This window comes from Lepidochelys kempii, chromosome 13 (genome assembly GCF_965140285.1).
Source record: "Lepidochelys kempii isolate rLepKem1 chromosome 13, rLepKem1.hap1, whole genome shotgun sequence".
In the NCBI taxonomy this organism is placed as follows: Eukaryota; Metazoa; Chordata; order Testudines; family Cheloniidae; genus Lepidochelys; species Lepidochelys kempii.
The window spans coordinates 2010392-2025649 of NC_136392.1; the positions used below are offsets into that span (position 1 = coordinate 2010392).

A 15258-nucleotide genomic window follows, 5' to 3' on the forward strand; every position below is an offset into this window, starting at 1 on the left:
ACAACCAGCTAATATGCCTTCTACGAGGTTACCCTGCATGTTCATGGGTGTTATGGCCAGTCAGAAAATCAGCATTTCCAAGATGTGGTTTCCAGGCATGCAATTTTCTGTTCTCTGCAAGATCCACATGCAAGTGGTAGATTTCACATACAAAGCAGATGGTGTGAAAAGTCTCTCTCGCTTGCATTTTCATGCAGAAAGCAGCAGGTAAAATGTACTGTACATGCAAAGCTGGCTGGGTGGAGATCCCTTTAAAATATGGCTGCTACAATGTTGTAGTATATCTCTGTGGACAATAAGAGCCAGACTGGCATGTGGAATCATTTGGGAATTCTCCCAGTGCAAAAATGCCCAGGGCCAGCTATCGCTTAGGGGCAGGAGATGGCTTTCTAAAAGATATGAGAGCTGCAAATCTTCAAGTGTACATTTTTTGTAACCTGATATTTTTTTTAAAGAAACCTCCCTATTGCAGATGCTGCAGAGGAGTATCAAGGGGCAGTGATATGGTGCCGAAAGAACAGATTTCACACCTCTCAGAAGCCTTACCTTAGAAGGGTGGCAATGGGCAATGCTGGGCTTCAATCCTGGTGCTTTAAATATTGGGATTTTTCCTAAGTGGAGATAAACTGAAACAAACAAACACATCTTTCAGCACTCTCAGCCTGCAAGGAGCCACATGCAGAATTTCACGTATCTGCCAAGTTTAATCATCATAGCATTGAGCACTGGGAGACAATATAATTGTTGGGTGGGAGTGATCAGCAAAGCTTTATGGTGGATGGAACAGGTCTTTCAGGTTTGCAGGAGCCATATGCATTTACAGTGCTATAGATAATGTTAGACAAGAGAAATGCACCCTTTGCTTGGTTCTCACTCAGATCAGATTGGTGACTGCCCATGCTATGAGCAGGGTAAATCTCCTGGAAAACCTGGCACATTTTCCTTTGGGCTTATGGGGTTCTCAGAGTGAATTCGGGCTTCATCCTACTCGTCTCCTTGTGCTGGCTTCACTGGAAGATCCAGGTGGGCAGAGAGAGCTCGCAGGATCAGGGGCCCAGAGATCAACCACATTTGCCCTGTCATTTAAATCTATCCCACACAACACCAAAGTGGGTCAGAGATTTTGGTATTCTAGTTGAAGGATACCTACGGCTCTGTGTTTGGGAGAGAAGAACCCAACCCCATGGCAGAAAGGAAGCTAGGCTGGTACAGCTGAGTGCCCTCCATCCAGGGAACGCGGATGTGTGGCCTCCAGCCAGGACATGTATTTAGACATTGTACCTGCGTTTTTCAATTTAGTTTTTCCACCTCGCTGATGGGCTCAATTTTTCACCCTATTTTCTCGTTTTTTCCCATCCTGCCCTTTTCCACAGCTTCTCAGTGAAACATGAACTCCATTTCTGCAAATGGGCCCAGTCAGACCCCAACACGGCATCTGAACAACCCCCAGCCTCAGTTGTTTGACATCCAGACCCAGGTGCCAGGGTTGTGGCTTTAGCCCATCTCCACCAGTACTGAACTAGGCAAGGGGACTTTGCCCATCCCTCTGTTGCACACTGGGTTGATTGGAACCTAAATGTGACAAGTGAGCCACAAGGAAAACCCAGCACATCTTTTCCACTTGCTTCCATGGGCTTTCTTCAAAACCCCGCAATCTGGGACATGGCTTTGCATCTCTGCTATGGGACCACTTCACTGCTGCTGCTACAGATCTGGGCAGCAAGCAATCTGCTGCCTAGCACATGGAACAGACGAGCAGTGGTCCAGTGTTTCTACAGGGATTATGGCTCTCTGGAAGCACCTAGAGATCCACTGCCCAGAGGCATATAAGAAGGCTGCCTCTCAAAGGCACAAAATCAGAGAAGCTACTAATCATGAACACTCTAACTAGGGTTTTGTAATGAGTGAACGTACCAGGATATATAACCGCAGGGTGTTCCCAGGGCAGTTAGTGAACTTGTATACAGTTTGCAAACTCAAACTAGCTTAGAGGACAAAAAACCACACCCATCCTTAGAAGGAGGCGGATCAAGACGTGATTTGAAGAACCAGCTTCTAGGCCCAAATTAAAGGGGCACTCATGTGTGTTCCTGATTTGGTGCATGCATCTGGTCTTAAACAAATAGAAATCAGGCATGTGCCAAAGTGAACTTTGGAAAATTTGGGCCTCAGTGTTTGGTACTATACACACCCCATTATTAAATATTTATACTGCAGAAGCGCCCAAGGGACACAACCAGGCCCAGGTGCCAGGCAGTGTACAAACGTCATAAGTGATACTCCCTGCCCCAAGAGCTTGCAGCTAAACGATAAAACATAACTAGTGGACATGATAAAGAGACGCTCAAGGCAGGACCTATGGAGGGGGGAGGGGACAGAATCCAGAATTCATGTACAGATGCAGTAAGCAGCCCATTATGCCGCAGCTTCGTTACTGGTTTAGTGCTTGGGTTTCTGTTGGTCGGAGAAAGCTGTCTGGGAGAGGAAAGCTTTAGAGGGAATTTCAGTAAGCAGACTGCAGGAGCCTTTACATTTCTCGAGTGGCTTTCCTGTGTGATTTTGGGCTCTCTCTCTCTCGGACAGCCCTGTCAAAGGGAATTCTCAAGATAGTGGGCAAGTGAGAAGGGAATTTCACTCCCATAAATGCCCTTTTTTAAAAAAACAAAGAGTCTCCATTTCATAACTCCTTTTCTTACAGTCACCATCTAATGAAGGCAGCAGCATGTGTCCTGCCTACCTACCTTAGGAAGACAGGGAGAGCCTTTTGCAAATTAATGCATGAGGCATTTGTGATCACTTAACCGCCGCACACAGAGATGTAGACTACGTACTTGGCAGACAAGAAATCACTGAAGAAAACATCTAACCAGACTTACAGTTGATCTCCTTTAGTATAATTTTCTGGATGAAAGCTCTCAGGGGCTCATGAAAACGTACAATCTGAAACACAGAGATGACTTAGTAAGTACATCAACAACATGAAACTTCTACAGATGTCACCCAAACGATCTCGCAGCAACTGGATTTCAGCTGGGCCTGGAAGAACATCAATATATTTGTTTTCTAGAAGTGCAGTTAACAGATCCATTTAAGCTTCTGTGAGCACTTCAGATCCATGCCCCTGTCCCTCGACTGGCTCCCAATCAGATTCAGATGCCAGTTTAAGGCCTCAGTCCTAACCTTCAAAGCAACTAATGGATCAAAGCCCCAGCTCTGTTACAGACCAGATTTCCATCTATGAACCACAAAGACATTTGCACCCCACTGGGACAATGGAGATCACAAAGCTGAGGTCAAAGCATGTGAGAACTGGGGACAGAGCCTGGGTCAAGGAGTTCCACTTGTGGAATAAGTTTCCAGAGATGAAGCTAATCCAGAATGATACTCACAGCAGAATGACACACTCAGCATTGATCCCCCTCTTCTAACCACACACCTCCCAAAACACCTACCCCCAGCACAGTCTTTTACCCCAAAAAGGAAGACGTGCCAGTGACTCCAGGAAGTCCCGTAGAGATTTTCCTATTGCTATTAATTTTACATGAAAGGTGCTCAGATGCTACAGTGACAGGCAGCAGTATAAAATGCCAAGACACAGTGATCCATTGACCTAAGCCATGCTGGGTTCGTACATTTTTCAAAGGAGAAAGAATCGTTTGATGCGTGGGAGCAGCAATGACTTGTCCAGTATTCTAAAGCCCATCCTCCCCAGCCAGGGCCAATATCCCTCTTCCTTTCCCTTCCAGAGGGCACTTTCTGCCCTCAAAGCCACAGAGCCCAGGCACGCTTATGCAGTGCTATTTCCCATCAGACAGAGGAAAACTGATACAACCATTCAAAATTCCAGAGCTTTCATAAAATCATTTAAAGCCTTTTGTTCTGGATGCAAAAATGCCAAGCTGCCCCACTAGGTAGCTGGAATAGCAAAACATGGGTCTTCTGAGCAAAATAAAATGGTACAAGACTATGTAAGAAACCTGCAGTGGGTGGTTACTCCCCGCCACCTTCCAACAAAAATCTTCATTTAAGGCAACAATAATAAAGTTTGGTAAGAACATAGTGTTCATTGAGCCATAGATACAGGCCCCTGGGGCCATGGGTGGCAGAGAATAACTGGAGCACACAGAACCCTAGCCGTGCCCTCTTCCTTGCTCCCCCATGCCCTATATTGGTGACTACAATAGAGCGCTCTCCCCATCTCTGAGCTATGAGCAGCCGCTGCGTATTCTGGCGTTCCCCCGGGGGCCAATATTCTGCTGGAATGATGTAAAGGAGCTGTGGAGAATCAGGCTCCTGATTTCTAACAAATGTTTGTTTCTGCTTCCTAGCATACCACACACATTAATACAAGCAAGGACTTACCTTGACGGGGCCCACGGCTGAGGAAAGAAGCTTGAAATGCAAACTGTGGAAAAAAGAAACCAGCTCAGACTTACCAATCACAAAATCATTAGCCCATAGTTTAGGTCCCCAAATATCTAAAAACCTAAAATCCAGGTGGTAAGGGAGCCACATTGCTCTCTTTATTGCCTATCACTTCTGTTCAGGATCCTATTGTTTAAGAAAAAAGAAAAGGAGGACTTGTGGCACCTTAGAGACTAACCCATTTATTTGAGCATAAGTTTTCGTGAGCTACAGCTCACTTCATATCCGATGAAGTGAGCTGTAGCTCACGAAAGCTTATGCTCAAATAAATGGGTTAGTCTCTAAGGTGCCACAAGTCCTCCTTTTCTTTTTGCGGATACAGACTAACACGGCTGCTACTCTGAAACCTATTGTTTAAGATGAACACATTCTGGATAAAATACTTGGAAGACTTGATACCTGTCCAGGGATGCAGTGAATTGAACCTTCCCTTCAACCAGCTGAAGAGTGGCAACCAAGCCGAGTTTCTGCAAGGAGGAAACGAGGCAGCAAATCAGCTGATCTGAGTGTCAGCACCTGAGCTCTGAGAACAGACCATCAGCTGCAGAATACAGCAGAGACACTTCCTCTCTGCTTGGGTTAAGTTACTCAGAGAAAGGAAACCAACAATCAGAGGTGAAAGTAAGCCGGTACAGTGTACTGGCAAGAGCCCGTACACCGTGCCGGGCCAGACCGGCTTCCCCAGGCTGGTGCTTTAAACGGCACTGGGCTCCCCGCAGTGGCCGGAGCCCCGGGCCCTTTAAAGAGCCACCTGAGCCCCGCTGCCGGAGCCCCTGGGGTAGCAGCGGCAGGGCTCCAGCCGCGCTTTAAAGGGCGAGGGGCTCCAGCCGCTGTGGGGAGCCCTGGGCCCTTTAAAGCACCCCGGGGCTCCAGCCGCTGTGGGGAGCCCTGGGCCCTTTAAAGCACCCCTCAACCCCCGCTGCTGGAGCCCTGGGGCTCCCCGCAGCGGCCAGAGCCCCAAGCCCCTTAAAGAGCCACCAGAGCCCTGCTGCCGGAGCCCCTGGGGTAGCAGTGGCAGGGCTCCGACGGTGATTTAAAGGGCCCAGAGCTCAGCTGTGGTAGCAGCAGCCGGAGCCCGGGGCCCTTTAAATTGCCCCTGAGCCCCGGGACTCCCAGCTGCCTCTGCAGCTGGTAGCTCCAGGGGTGATTTAAAGGCCCAGGGGCTCCCAGCCGCAGCCGGAGCCCTGGGGCCTTTAAATCCTGATTTAAAGGGCCCGGGTATGTAAAGGCCACCTCTTCCGGTCGAGGCCACACCCTCCTGCTCAGGACTCCGGAGTACCGGTAAGTCCTTTAAGTTACTTTCACTCCTGCCAACAATGGTCACTGTGAATTCACCGCTACCAGGCAAACACTCAGAAGCGTAAGCGAAAGCCTTCTCTTGCCACCTCGTTATTACTTTCATCAAGGGGCAGAAAGGGAAAATCAAGTGGCCCAAGATCTTTCCCACAACCCAAGACACTCCCACATTCCCAGGGTAGCTGGGTAATTCTGCTGCATTGATCAGGGAGGGGATAGTTTAAAATGCTTTCCTGGCACTTCAATGTCAACACCCTATTGAGCAGCACGGAGGCAGTTAGCTCCTCTCAGAACGGTTGGGCCAAGAGGCCCCCATGGATTCTGTCAGACCATGCAGTCAGATGGCACCAGCTCTGCGTCAGGTCACAGTCTGCCCACGTTCAGAAGGCCTGGTCGGCGGCCGGAAAGGGCACACTCCTCTGTTTTAATGACACACAAGCTTGGATTCCGCAGGACCTGACGGAGCCGCGAGAAACATGCTGCTTCCGCCAAGTGCTGAGTCCCAGCTCAGTCCACCCGCACACCACGAGCACAAAGTGCCACGGACAAGGTCTCATTTCCTCCTGGGATACTGGCCCCTCCTGAGCCAGACTCTGTCTAACTGCAGGGTTCAAATCTCAGCTCTCGCAGCATGATGGATTTGCCCTGGGACTGTGTATGAAGTTTAAAGCTGGAAAGCAATAACATTTCATTCACAAGGATGGGACAATGCTCTGGAAGCTGGACTGTGGTTATTCAATATGGCCTGGAGCAGAGTGCATTCTTCAGAGGCTCTTCTTAACCAGAGCTGGGGTCTACTGAAAACCATTGCTCAATGCTCAGCTTTCACAGTTATTAGCAAGATGCTGCTCCTCCAGCTGCAGAATCACGCGCGTCACAGACCCAGAGCACCTACGCATCTATGTGAATGAATGACATTTTGCTGTAAACCCAAACCCATCCATCAGCCTCTGCGTACAGAAAGCCAGTATCCACTGGGCAGCAGCTCCTCCATTTTTCACCCTTTGAGATGAAATCTGAGCTTTCTATCTTAGTACTTACTGCTTTCAAAGCAATGAGGAGCACAGGTTTCTTGGTTCCTTTTTTATCCATTATCTCCAGGCTGAGAGTGAGATTCATGGCACACAGGTTCACATCCAGACTGACCGTCAGAGGTTTGACTAGTTTGGTAACGATGAGCAGTGAAGAAGAGATTGGAGTGCAGTTTGGGCACTGTAAGGACAGAGGGGCCAGGGACTAGATTTAACCAGAAAAACACACACAACAAGATTGATGTGGGCCCTCCCGTGGACCTTGGAGAGGAAAGACAAGGAAACGACAGGCGACAGCAAGGGCATGATGAGCTATTCTGAGCCCCTGCAGTAGGTGGAGCAGTAAATGCTGTGTAATCCCCAGAGACACACCAGCAAATGCAGATTTTGACTGTCCTGCTTGTGTGATCTCAGAAGTCACATCAGCCCCAACACCTCACTGGGATGGAGATTCATGTAATCTTACGCCCTCTTCGCCCCCGTTTTCTATTAACAAACACTGCCTCCTCTCCCGACTGGCTGTTTCTTTCCAACAAAGATGAGCCAATTTTCTTCAAGAGCTTGCAGCTTTCCATTTCAGCAGTCAGGGCCCAGGCTGCAGTAGGACAATACTCCCCTCTCTCTGGAGGGGCTGCTTTTTTCTCAGAGGGTGCAAGACCATCAGTCCATGCAGCTAGAACAAAAAAAACCAAACAGCAGCACCGGGAGCAAGAGCCAAGGCCCCAGGTGCCACGGCCCCTATGCGGTCCGGCACGGAATCAACACTTCAGCCATCAGCAAGGTCTGTTGTGCAGTGGGATAAGTAATGTGACATTTGGTCCGACAGAGAAATGATCAGTGTGTGACTGAGGGGAACTCACCTTGGAAACAATCAGTTCAGAGAGGATCAGCTCCAGGGAGAGAGTGTCAAGAAACTGAAACAAAAATGAATGCGACAAGGTGGGTGAGAACACGTCAGTCACTGGACCAGCGTTTGCTGGCGAGAGACAAGCTTTCAGGCTGCTTGGAGCTCTTCTTCACGTCATGCTCTGCGTAAGCTCCATAGCTGGTCTCTCTCACCAACAAAACTTAGTCCAATAAAATATATCACCTCCCCCACCATCTCGCTCTGATATCCTAGGCCCAACACAGCTACCCCAGCATTGCATACAAAAATTAATAGTCAGCTGGAAGCGTCAGGTTTTGCAGCACCTTCCCCGGCACTGGGTCTCATCCTCCTCCTCCTTCAGGGGGGGGAGCCCCCGCGAATGGGTGTTTTTGTTTTGTGGTTTTAACAGGTGAAGTGTAAAGGTGCTGCAGAGGGCACAACCGGTGTTGGGGGGACAAGACTTGGTGGCTCCTGTGCCCCAGGGGCTGCCTCTGAACCTGGAGTACCCAGCTCCAAAGAGCGTTTGAGCACCAGCTGTTTTGAACTAGAGGGAACCAGGGGACATTTTAAATCAACTGCAGCTCATGTACAGTTTGACCTCATCTTGCCAGACTTCGCAGGAAGGTTCTTCTTTGCCATCACAGGCAGTGTGGGTGAGATTTGGAACCAACCTATTTTCCCAGTCACACCTGCTGAGGTATGAGCAAGTGAACATAGGATTTAGCTGAACAGATCTCTGTCCTTGTTCCCACTAAGCTCTGTGTATTGCACTGAGTTTCAAGGATGGAAACCCCACCTGGCAGAGTCAGTAAAGGTCTTCAGTGCTATTTGGCTCTTCTCCATAGGCTTTTTTTTTTTATTATTCTAACCATATTCTGTAGGTTCTTCCCCCTAGCCCAGGCTTTCTATGGCTTTTAATTAACAAAATCCAACCCGTTTCAGGTGAACGAAGAACAAACAGCTGCATCAGTAAGGACATAGCTTTGCACAGAGATCTCCAAACCTCACGGAAGCAGCACCATACCTGATCCGGCTCCAGGCCTAGAAAGCTGGAGATTAGACCATTTCAGCATTTGCATAAAACATGCGTATTTAATGAACCCGCACTGCCTTGTTTGCATATATTCAGCCTCTTGCCTGTACTCCCAACTTAATCCTCCCTGGTCTTCCCTTGAATTCCCCCCTTAATTTTCCCATTCATACCTCCTCTCCCTGGCTGACCTCCCCTTCCCTCCCTTGGCTTTCCCCTTTGTCTATGCCCCATGCCTCTGGTTCTCTCCAACTCCCTTTATACTCTACCCCCCAAAAACCTTTCATTCAGAGATCCTGCTTCAAGCACGTCCTCGAACCAGCAGTGGCCACACCACTATAGCTAGAGTGACTGCAATGCAGTCCCACTCTACCCATTATCCCACCCAGCACTCTAGCCTGGTCTCTAAGGGTATGTCTACTTGCAGCATGAAGTGAGTCTCCCAGCCCCAGCAGACAGACATATGCTAGCAAGGCACACGCTAGCGTGCTATGATCTCACACACGTCTTTCTGTAAAGTTCCCCCTGCTGGGCCAATGAAAACAGGAGATAAGCAGGTGCTTAGGAAAGGACTCCTAAAATCAGGAGCCTCTCGGGCTGATCCAGGAGGCTGAAGCGTTTGGTGGAGGACCCTGACTCCACAGTAATGCCCTGACATTCCAGTGACGGCATCGCTCACCGTTTGAGGGGTACAAAAGAAGGAATGAGGTTTCTTGAAGACTGTGTAGGAGAGGACAGAAGTGATGACGTTCTCTCCTATGGCCTCAGATGTATAATTCATTTCTGGCAGTATCACAAAGTCCTCCGAAAGGGGTGGAATGGGGATCTTCTTCCCATTGTCGGCCAGGTATTCCATCTGAAAGCAGAGATCAGAAAAGCCACTTAACACAATGAAAAGCCCCTTAACTGTGACTCTAAAATAATTATTCTAACTGGCAAAGGCACAAAATGAGGGACAAAGAAATTACTCATGCAGTATTGAGGGGAGGGATTCATGCCTCCTGTGCATATAACACTCTCCGTAGCCTCAGGTCACGATCCTTCAGCACTGACATGAATAATTTCCAGCAATAGAAGTGGCAGGTGTGGGCACCAAATCTGTGCAGAGAGGAGCAAAGCCCCTCAAAGTGTGGGTCCTTTGGGAGGTGTGCCCTTGGCATACAGAGCAGAACGAGAGGATTCACCCTCCACCCTATGATCCAAAATCACTTGCCAGAAACCTGATTCACCTTTGCTAGTAAGGGAGGTACAAATTCCACAACCATAAGCCAGTGGAGGCCACTGCAGGAGGATGAGACACCCCCCCTTCCCCCCTCCAGGAGAGCAAAGTGTGTGCCTGGGAGTTCGGCTGTAAATTGCAGTTCAGACTGTATGGGGGAGGGGATTGTATAAGTAGGGGCATAGCGAGCAGATCAAGGGACGTGATCGTTCCCCTCTATTCGACATTGGTGAGGCCTCATCTGGAGTACTGTGTCCAGTTTTGGGCCCCACACTTCAAGAAGGATGTGGATAAATTGGAGAGAGTCCAGCGAAGGGCAACAAAAATGATTAGGGGACTGGAACACATGACTTATGAGGAGAGGCTGAGGGAGCTGGGATTGTTTAGCCTGCAGAAGAGAAGAATGAGGGGGGATTTGATAGCTGCTTTCAACTACCTGAAAGGGGGTTCCAAAGAGGATGGCTCTAGACTGTTCTCAATGGTAGCAGATGACAGAACGAGGAGTAATGGTCTCAAGTTGCAGTGGGGGAGGTTTAGATTGGATATTAGGAAAAACTTTTTCACTAAGAGGGTGGTGAAACACTGGAATGCGTTACCTAGGGAGGTGGTAGAATCTCCTTCCTTAGAGGTTTTTAAGGTCAGGCTTGACAAAGCCCTGGCTGGGATGATTTAACTGGGAATTGGTGCTGCTTCGAGCAGGGGGTTGGACTAGATGACCTTCTGGGGTCCCTTCCAACCCTGATATTCTATGATTGAAACTATGACCTTGGGATGGAAAAGCATGGGCCTCTACTGCCTGAACTCGAAGACCCAGGTCAGACTCATACACCTCTATGTGGCCCGGGCAGGAGAGGGGGACAGAGAGTCACCATGCGTAAGTGTGGGTTACAAGAGAGATGGCCATCGACCATGCCAAGTCCTGTATGGTTGGTTAAACCACGTCATCTGGCCTTGCAATCTATGAATCCATAAGGGACCATTGTGATAATCTATTCTGACCTCCTGCATTGCACAGGGCCGGATCGTTTCACCTACTGTTTTTCTGCCTGGATGCCCATAACTTTTGGTTGAGCTACAGCATCTCTTAGAAAGACACCCAACTGAACATAAAGACTTCAAGTGACGAAGCATCGGCTACATCCCTTGGGAACCGGTTCCAGTGGTTAAGTATCCTCGCTGTTAACAAAATGTGCATTATCTCCTATCTACATAACTGTGAGCCGTGAATCGATTAGGTTTCTTTATCTGCAGAGAAACCCTCTCACTTTCACTCTGCTGGGCTGCCGTGGATTTGAGGATGGACTCTGCTGAGGAGGGGGAAGGTTGCTGGGTCTTAACGAGGAGCGGAAAGCCCTTGCTGTAAGAACGGGGCAGTTGGGCCAAGTCACCCTGCACTGTACAGGTTTCCTCACACAACCAATTAAATTGTTGCATACAAATTAGCTGCAGAGTGAGGGTGGGGATGGTGTGAGTGATTGAGTGATCTCTGCTGCCACAATGGTTTAGGTCTCTAGGTATGGCACAGATACCTGCCTTTCTGTCACATGGGTGTCATTTGTAAAGTCAAAATGGCTTAGAACTTAAAAATTGGATGGTTACAGACTGCAAAACCCAGGGACGAGTGAACCTGGTGACATTCTGAACAAAAAGCTCGCACAGTGGTTTCCGTCGGTTTACACTGACTCTCGCATTCTCAGGCTTCAGCGTGACATGCAGAGTGACAACGCTGGATCCTTATATAATTAGTACAGTATTGGTGTCAGGAAGCTACCAAGTCACTCAGCAGGTCCAAGGCTGTTCTTCGCTTTTTCTCCTGCTCAGTCTTTAGCCCCCTTCACGCCAGCTGACATCAGGAAACAAAAAAATTGCTGACAAAGGAAGCCCATTACCATAGTCCAGTGACAAGAACCTCGCAACAGGACAAGCCTCTTGCTTCTGTCGCTAAGTGGGTCTTTTATTTCACATCTTTATCCTGCCTCTTCAATTCCACTGAGTAATAAACTCATTGAGCCTGACTCTGCTCTGCTGACTCTCACTGAGTAGCACTTACTCACGGGAATTGCCCCATTGCTAGAGATCACATAATTCATTCAAGAAAAACAGCGGGAAAGCATAGGGCCCTGATCCTGCAAAGACGTATGGAGGCACTTAGCTTTATGCACTGGGAGGAGTTAAGGAAGTGAAAAGAACGAGGAGTCCTTGTGGCACCTTAGAAATGAACAAATTTATTTGGGCATAAGCTTTCGTGGCCTAAAACCCACTTCATCGGATGCATGCAGTGGAAAATACAGTAGGAAGATAGATATCTTTACACAGAGAACATGAGAAAATGGTTGCCATACCAACTCTAACAAGACTAATCAATTAAGGTGGGCTATTAAGTCTTTTCAGGATCAGGGTCTAGATGAATAAGTGCTAACTGACATGAATAAGGGCAGCAGAATGGATCCCTATGTGAGACTGTGGCTATACTGACAGCTGATGAGTTACCCTGAGGTTTTTCTGTCACTCATTTCTCTGACCAACATCACAGAAGGTAAGAAAGCTCTGACACCTTTCAGAGTTTCAGGGCTGATCCAGCGTAAGAAAGTTGTGAAATCTCAGTCTCAAACATTACCTAGAGTCTACACACTTACCTGTACAGGAATTTCAATGAACCGGTTATTTACTTTTGGAGTTTGAGCCACATACAAGAGCTTTCCCTTCTCAAATGGGAATACACCTGCGTGGAAAGGAAAAAAGTTTACAACATGAACCAGAAACATGGAGGAGAATCACTGCACATGGAAGATGCACAATGTTGAGCTGGGATTTCAGCAAAACTCCAGATAAATTTAAAGATAGGAGGTTGGTTCCAATCAATGGAACATCATCTCCAATAAACTTGTCAGAATTAGATATCAGTGACACCGAGACACAAGAACCCCCTCTTCCAAGAGAGAGTCACCTTGTTCTCATGCCCAGAACTGAGAGAACATGCATCACAGAGTCATTTTCAAACACAGGTAAAGATGCATTCCATGCCCAAAGAGCATGTGATTGAAGTTAGACAAAGCAGAAAACCAGACAAGCCAAGACACTGGTCAATGACTGAGGCAAGGGAGGCTGAGACGATAATTTGGGACAAAAAGCAGTATATAAATACATGTTATCTTCAAGCCCTTACATACTCTGCCACAAGCTGGACCTAAGCTCTGCAGCAAGGAGGTTGGATTGTGACGCAGTTTAGTGAAAAGTCTATGGCAGCTTGTGATAATGCTGTGAAAGCCTGTGTATCTTAAACTGAAATGTGAGGCTGAGAAGTCAAGTCACAACAGCAGGCCCTGTGTCATGTATTAGGTAGTTACTGAATTCAGTTTGTTTTATGATTTTCCTGCATATTCAGGTTTTGATATGTTGTCGATGATTGTCTTTAAGGCAACCACCCACTGAGATGAACAGGGCTGTTCAAAGCTCTCAGAGAGATTGTTTCAGGATGGCTGTAGACTCAGGCAGACACCACGGTATTGGTTACACTTGGTCACATGTTCAAGGTTCTCTCTACAAATATGAAGGATAGAAACTGGATTGTTCTCACTGTGAGCTGAAGATTCTGGAGTCTAGTTCTGCTGCAAGGGATGAATTCCACAGACTCCCGAGATACTCTGGGCCCTCATTACTACTCCAGTCAAACTGGAAAGGACTCCATTCAGTCTTGTGACAAAACGCGGCCTCCCCCACCAACACAGCCCCCCACCCATCCCTGAACAAAGCAGAGACATGACCACTCCACCAGACAACGTGGGAAGGCTGTGCAGACTGCGCTCAGATCCGGTAATGCCTCTCCGAGGCAACATTAAGGACAGCGAGGGGGGAACTCCATATAGGCCCCTATTCTAGCTTTACTACACCCGATAGACCTTAGAAGCTGCAGCGGAGCGGCCGAGTAGTTAGACCCGGAGCACATGTGCACGCTGCAGCTCGGTGTAAATTCCAGCTGGAGGAGACATACCTGCTGTAACTCGCATCACGCTAGCGTGTTAGGAATAGCAGCGTGGCTGCAGCCGTGGGAGCAGCAAAAGGAGCCGTCTGCCCCAAATACAGACCTGTCCGAGAGCACAGGTACATACACGGGGCAGCGAGCCCTTCTGCTGCTCATGCCGCCATGGCTACGCTTCTATTTTTAGCATGTGAGCCGGATGGGAGCCAGCGTGGGTCAGTCTCCTCCCGCTGGAATTTACGCCTTCCAGCTCCAGTGCAGACAGACCTTGAACTGTAGAGAGGGGAGGATCCTGTCCTGCCCCACACCCCCCCGAAACGCTTCTTGTATTCCCTGACAAAAGCTCCTTTACTCTTACTTTCCACCAGGCTGGTGCCGTGTTTAGGAAAAGGGTCAGCAAGTAACATTCATGTATGAATATTGGTGACATCACAGCAGAATGGTCGGAAGCTTTCCCAATCCATCACTAGCTTCGAACGCTTGGCAGCTGACCTCCCAGCGATGTGCCGCACGCCATCTGTCCGTCTCCTTGCTGGCCATCCCCTACAACCATGATCTGTTGTGATGGGCTGGTCACCCCACACTAGCCCGGGAAGCGTTCGTGTGGCTCAGCATGGACTAAGTAATCAGATAGGCCACACCTGAGGGAGGATTAGGCTGATAAACAATCCCTGACTGAGGATGGGAGCCCAGCTAAGCAGGAGCAAGCGGGGCATGGAAGGCAGAAAGGGGCTGCAGCATGGGAGCCAGCAGTCACTGTGTCGGCTTAGAGAGGGAAAGGAGGAGACCAGGGGAGAGGAGACGCCCTAGGATCCTGCCCTGAAGGAAGGGTTTACCCAGAAGGTGGCGGAGCGGAAGCCTGATGGGGTGGAGTAGGAACCGGCTCAGGGAAACAGCAGCAAGGTTGGGGACAGTGCATCCTTTGGCAGCTGATTTGAGGGTCCCTGAGCTGGAACCCAGAGTAGTGGGCAGGCCTGGGTTCCCCTGCCAGCCCCCGGGGAAGTGGCATTGCCTTGGATTGGACAGCTGCTGGAAACGATACCCAGTCAGCCAGTCCAGGGCGACTTTGATACCCCAGAAGGGGGAAAACCCAGTGACTGGCCAGAGGGCCCAGCCACAAAGAGGGAGCACGCTGCAACTGCTGAAAAGGAGAGGGGCTGCAGCGTGAGCGAGACACAGGACGGGGGGGTCAGACCGGGCGGAGCTATTCCTCAAATGCAGCCACAAGGAGGAGCCCAAGCCGTGAGCAGAGAACCCAGGACACCTGGGACCATTCCTTCCAAGGCAGCTTTTCTCACAGTTATTTCCAGCTCTGCGCTTGAGGAGGCCAAAGTTTGTGCCTGTCACTTTCCGACAAAAGGGTCTGCTTCTCTCCAGTAACCTTTCTAACATAAGCACGTGTCTGCTTTT

General features: G+C 49.0%; 1 protein-coding gene and 1 long non-coding RNA gene across 2 annotated transcripts; both read right to left on the reverse strand.

Annotated features, from left to right (window-relative positions):
- Positions 1-546: 546 nt before the first annotated feature.
- LOC140896856 (uncharacterized) lies at positions 547-4460 on the reverse strand. The gene is made up of 3 exons (XR_012154626.1): positions 4363-4460; positions 2877-2940; positions 547-626 (listed from the first exon to the last, which is right to left on the reverse strand). It is a non-coding gene; the product is annotated as an uncharacterized LOC140896856 (long non-coding RNA).
- A 1624-nt stretch (positions 4461-6084) lies between these two features.
- Positions 6085-13876, reverse strand: LOC144929227 (uncharacterized). The gene is made up of 6 exons (XM_078848287.1): positions 13861-13876; positions 12506-12591; positions 9330-9506; positions 7613-7666; positions 6763-6933; positions 6085-6177 (listed from the first exon to the last, which is right to left on the reverse strand). The coding sequence occupies exons 1-6, from the start codon at positions 13874-13876 to the stop codon at positions 6085-6087; spliced, it is 597 nt and encodes a 198-aa protein (XP_078704413.1).
- Positions 13877-15258: the final 1382 nt, after the last annotated feature.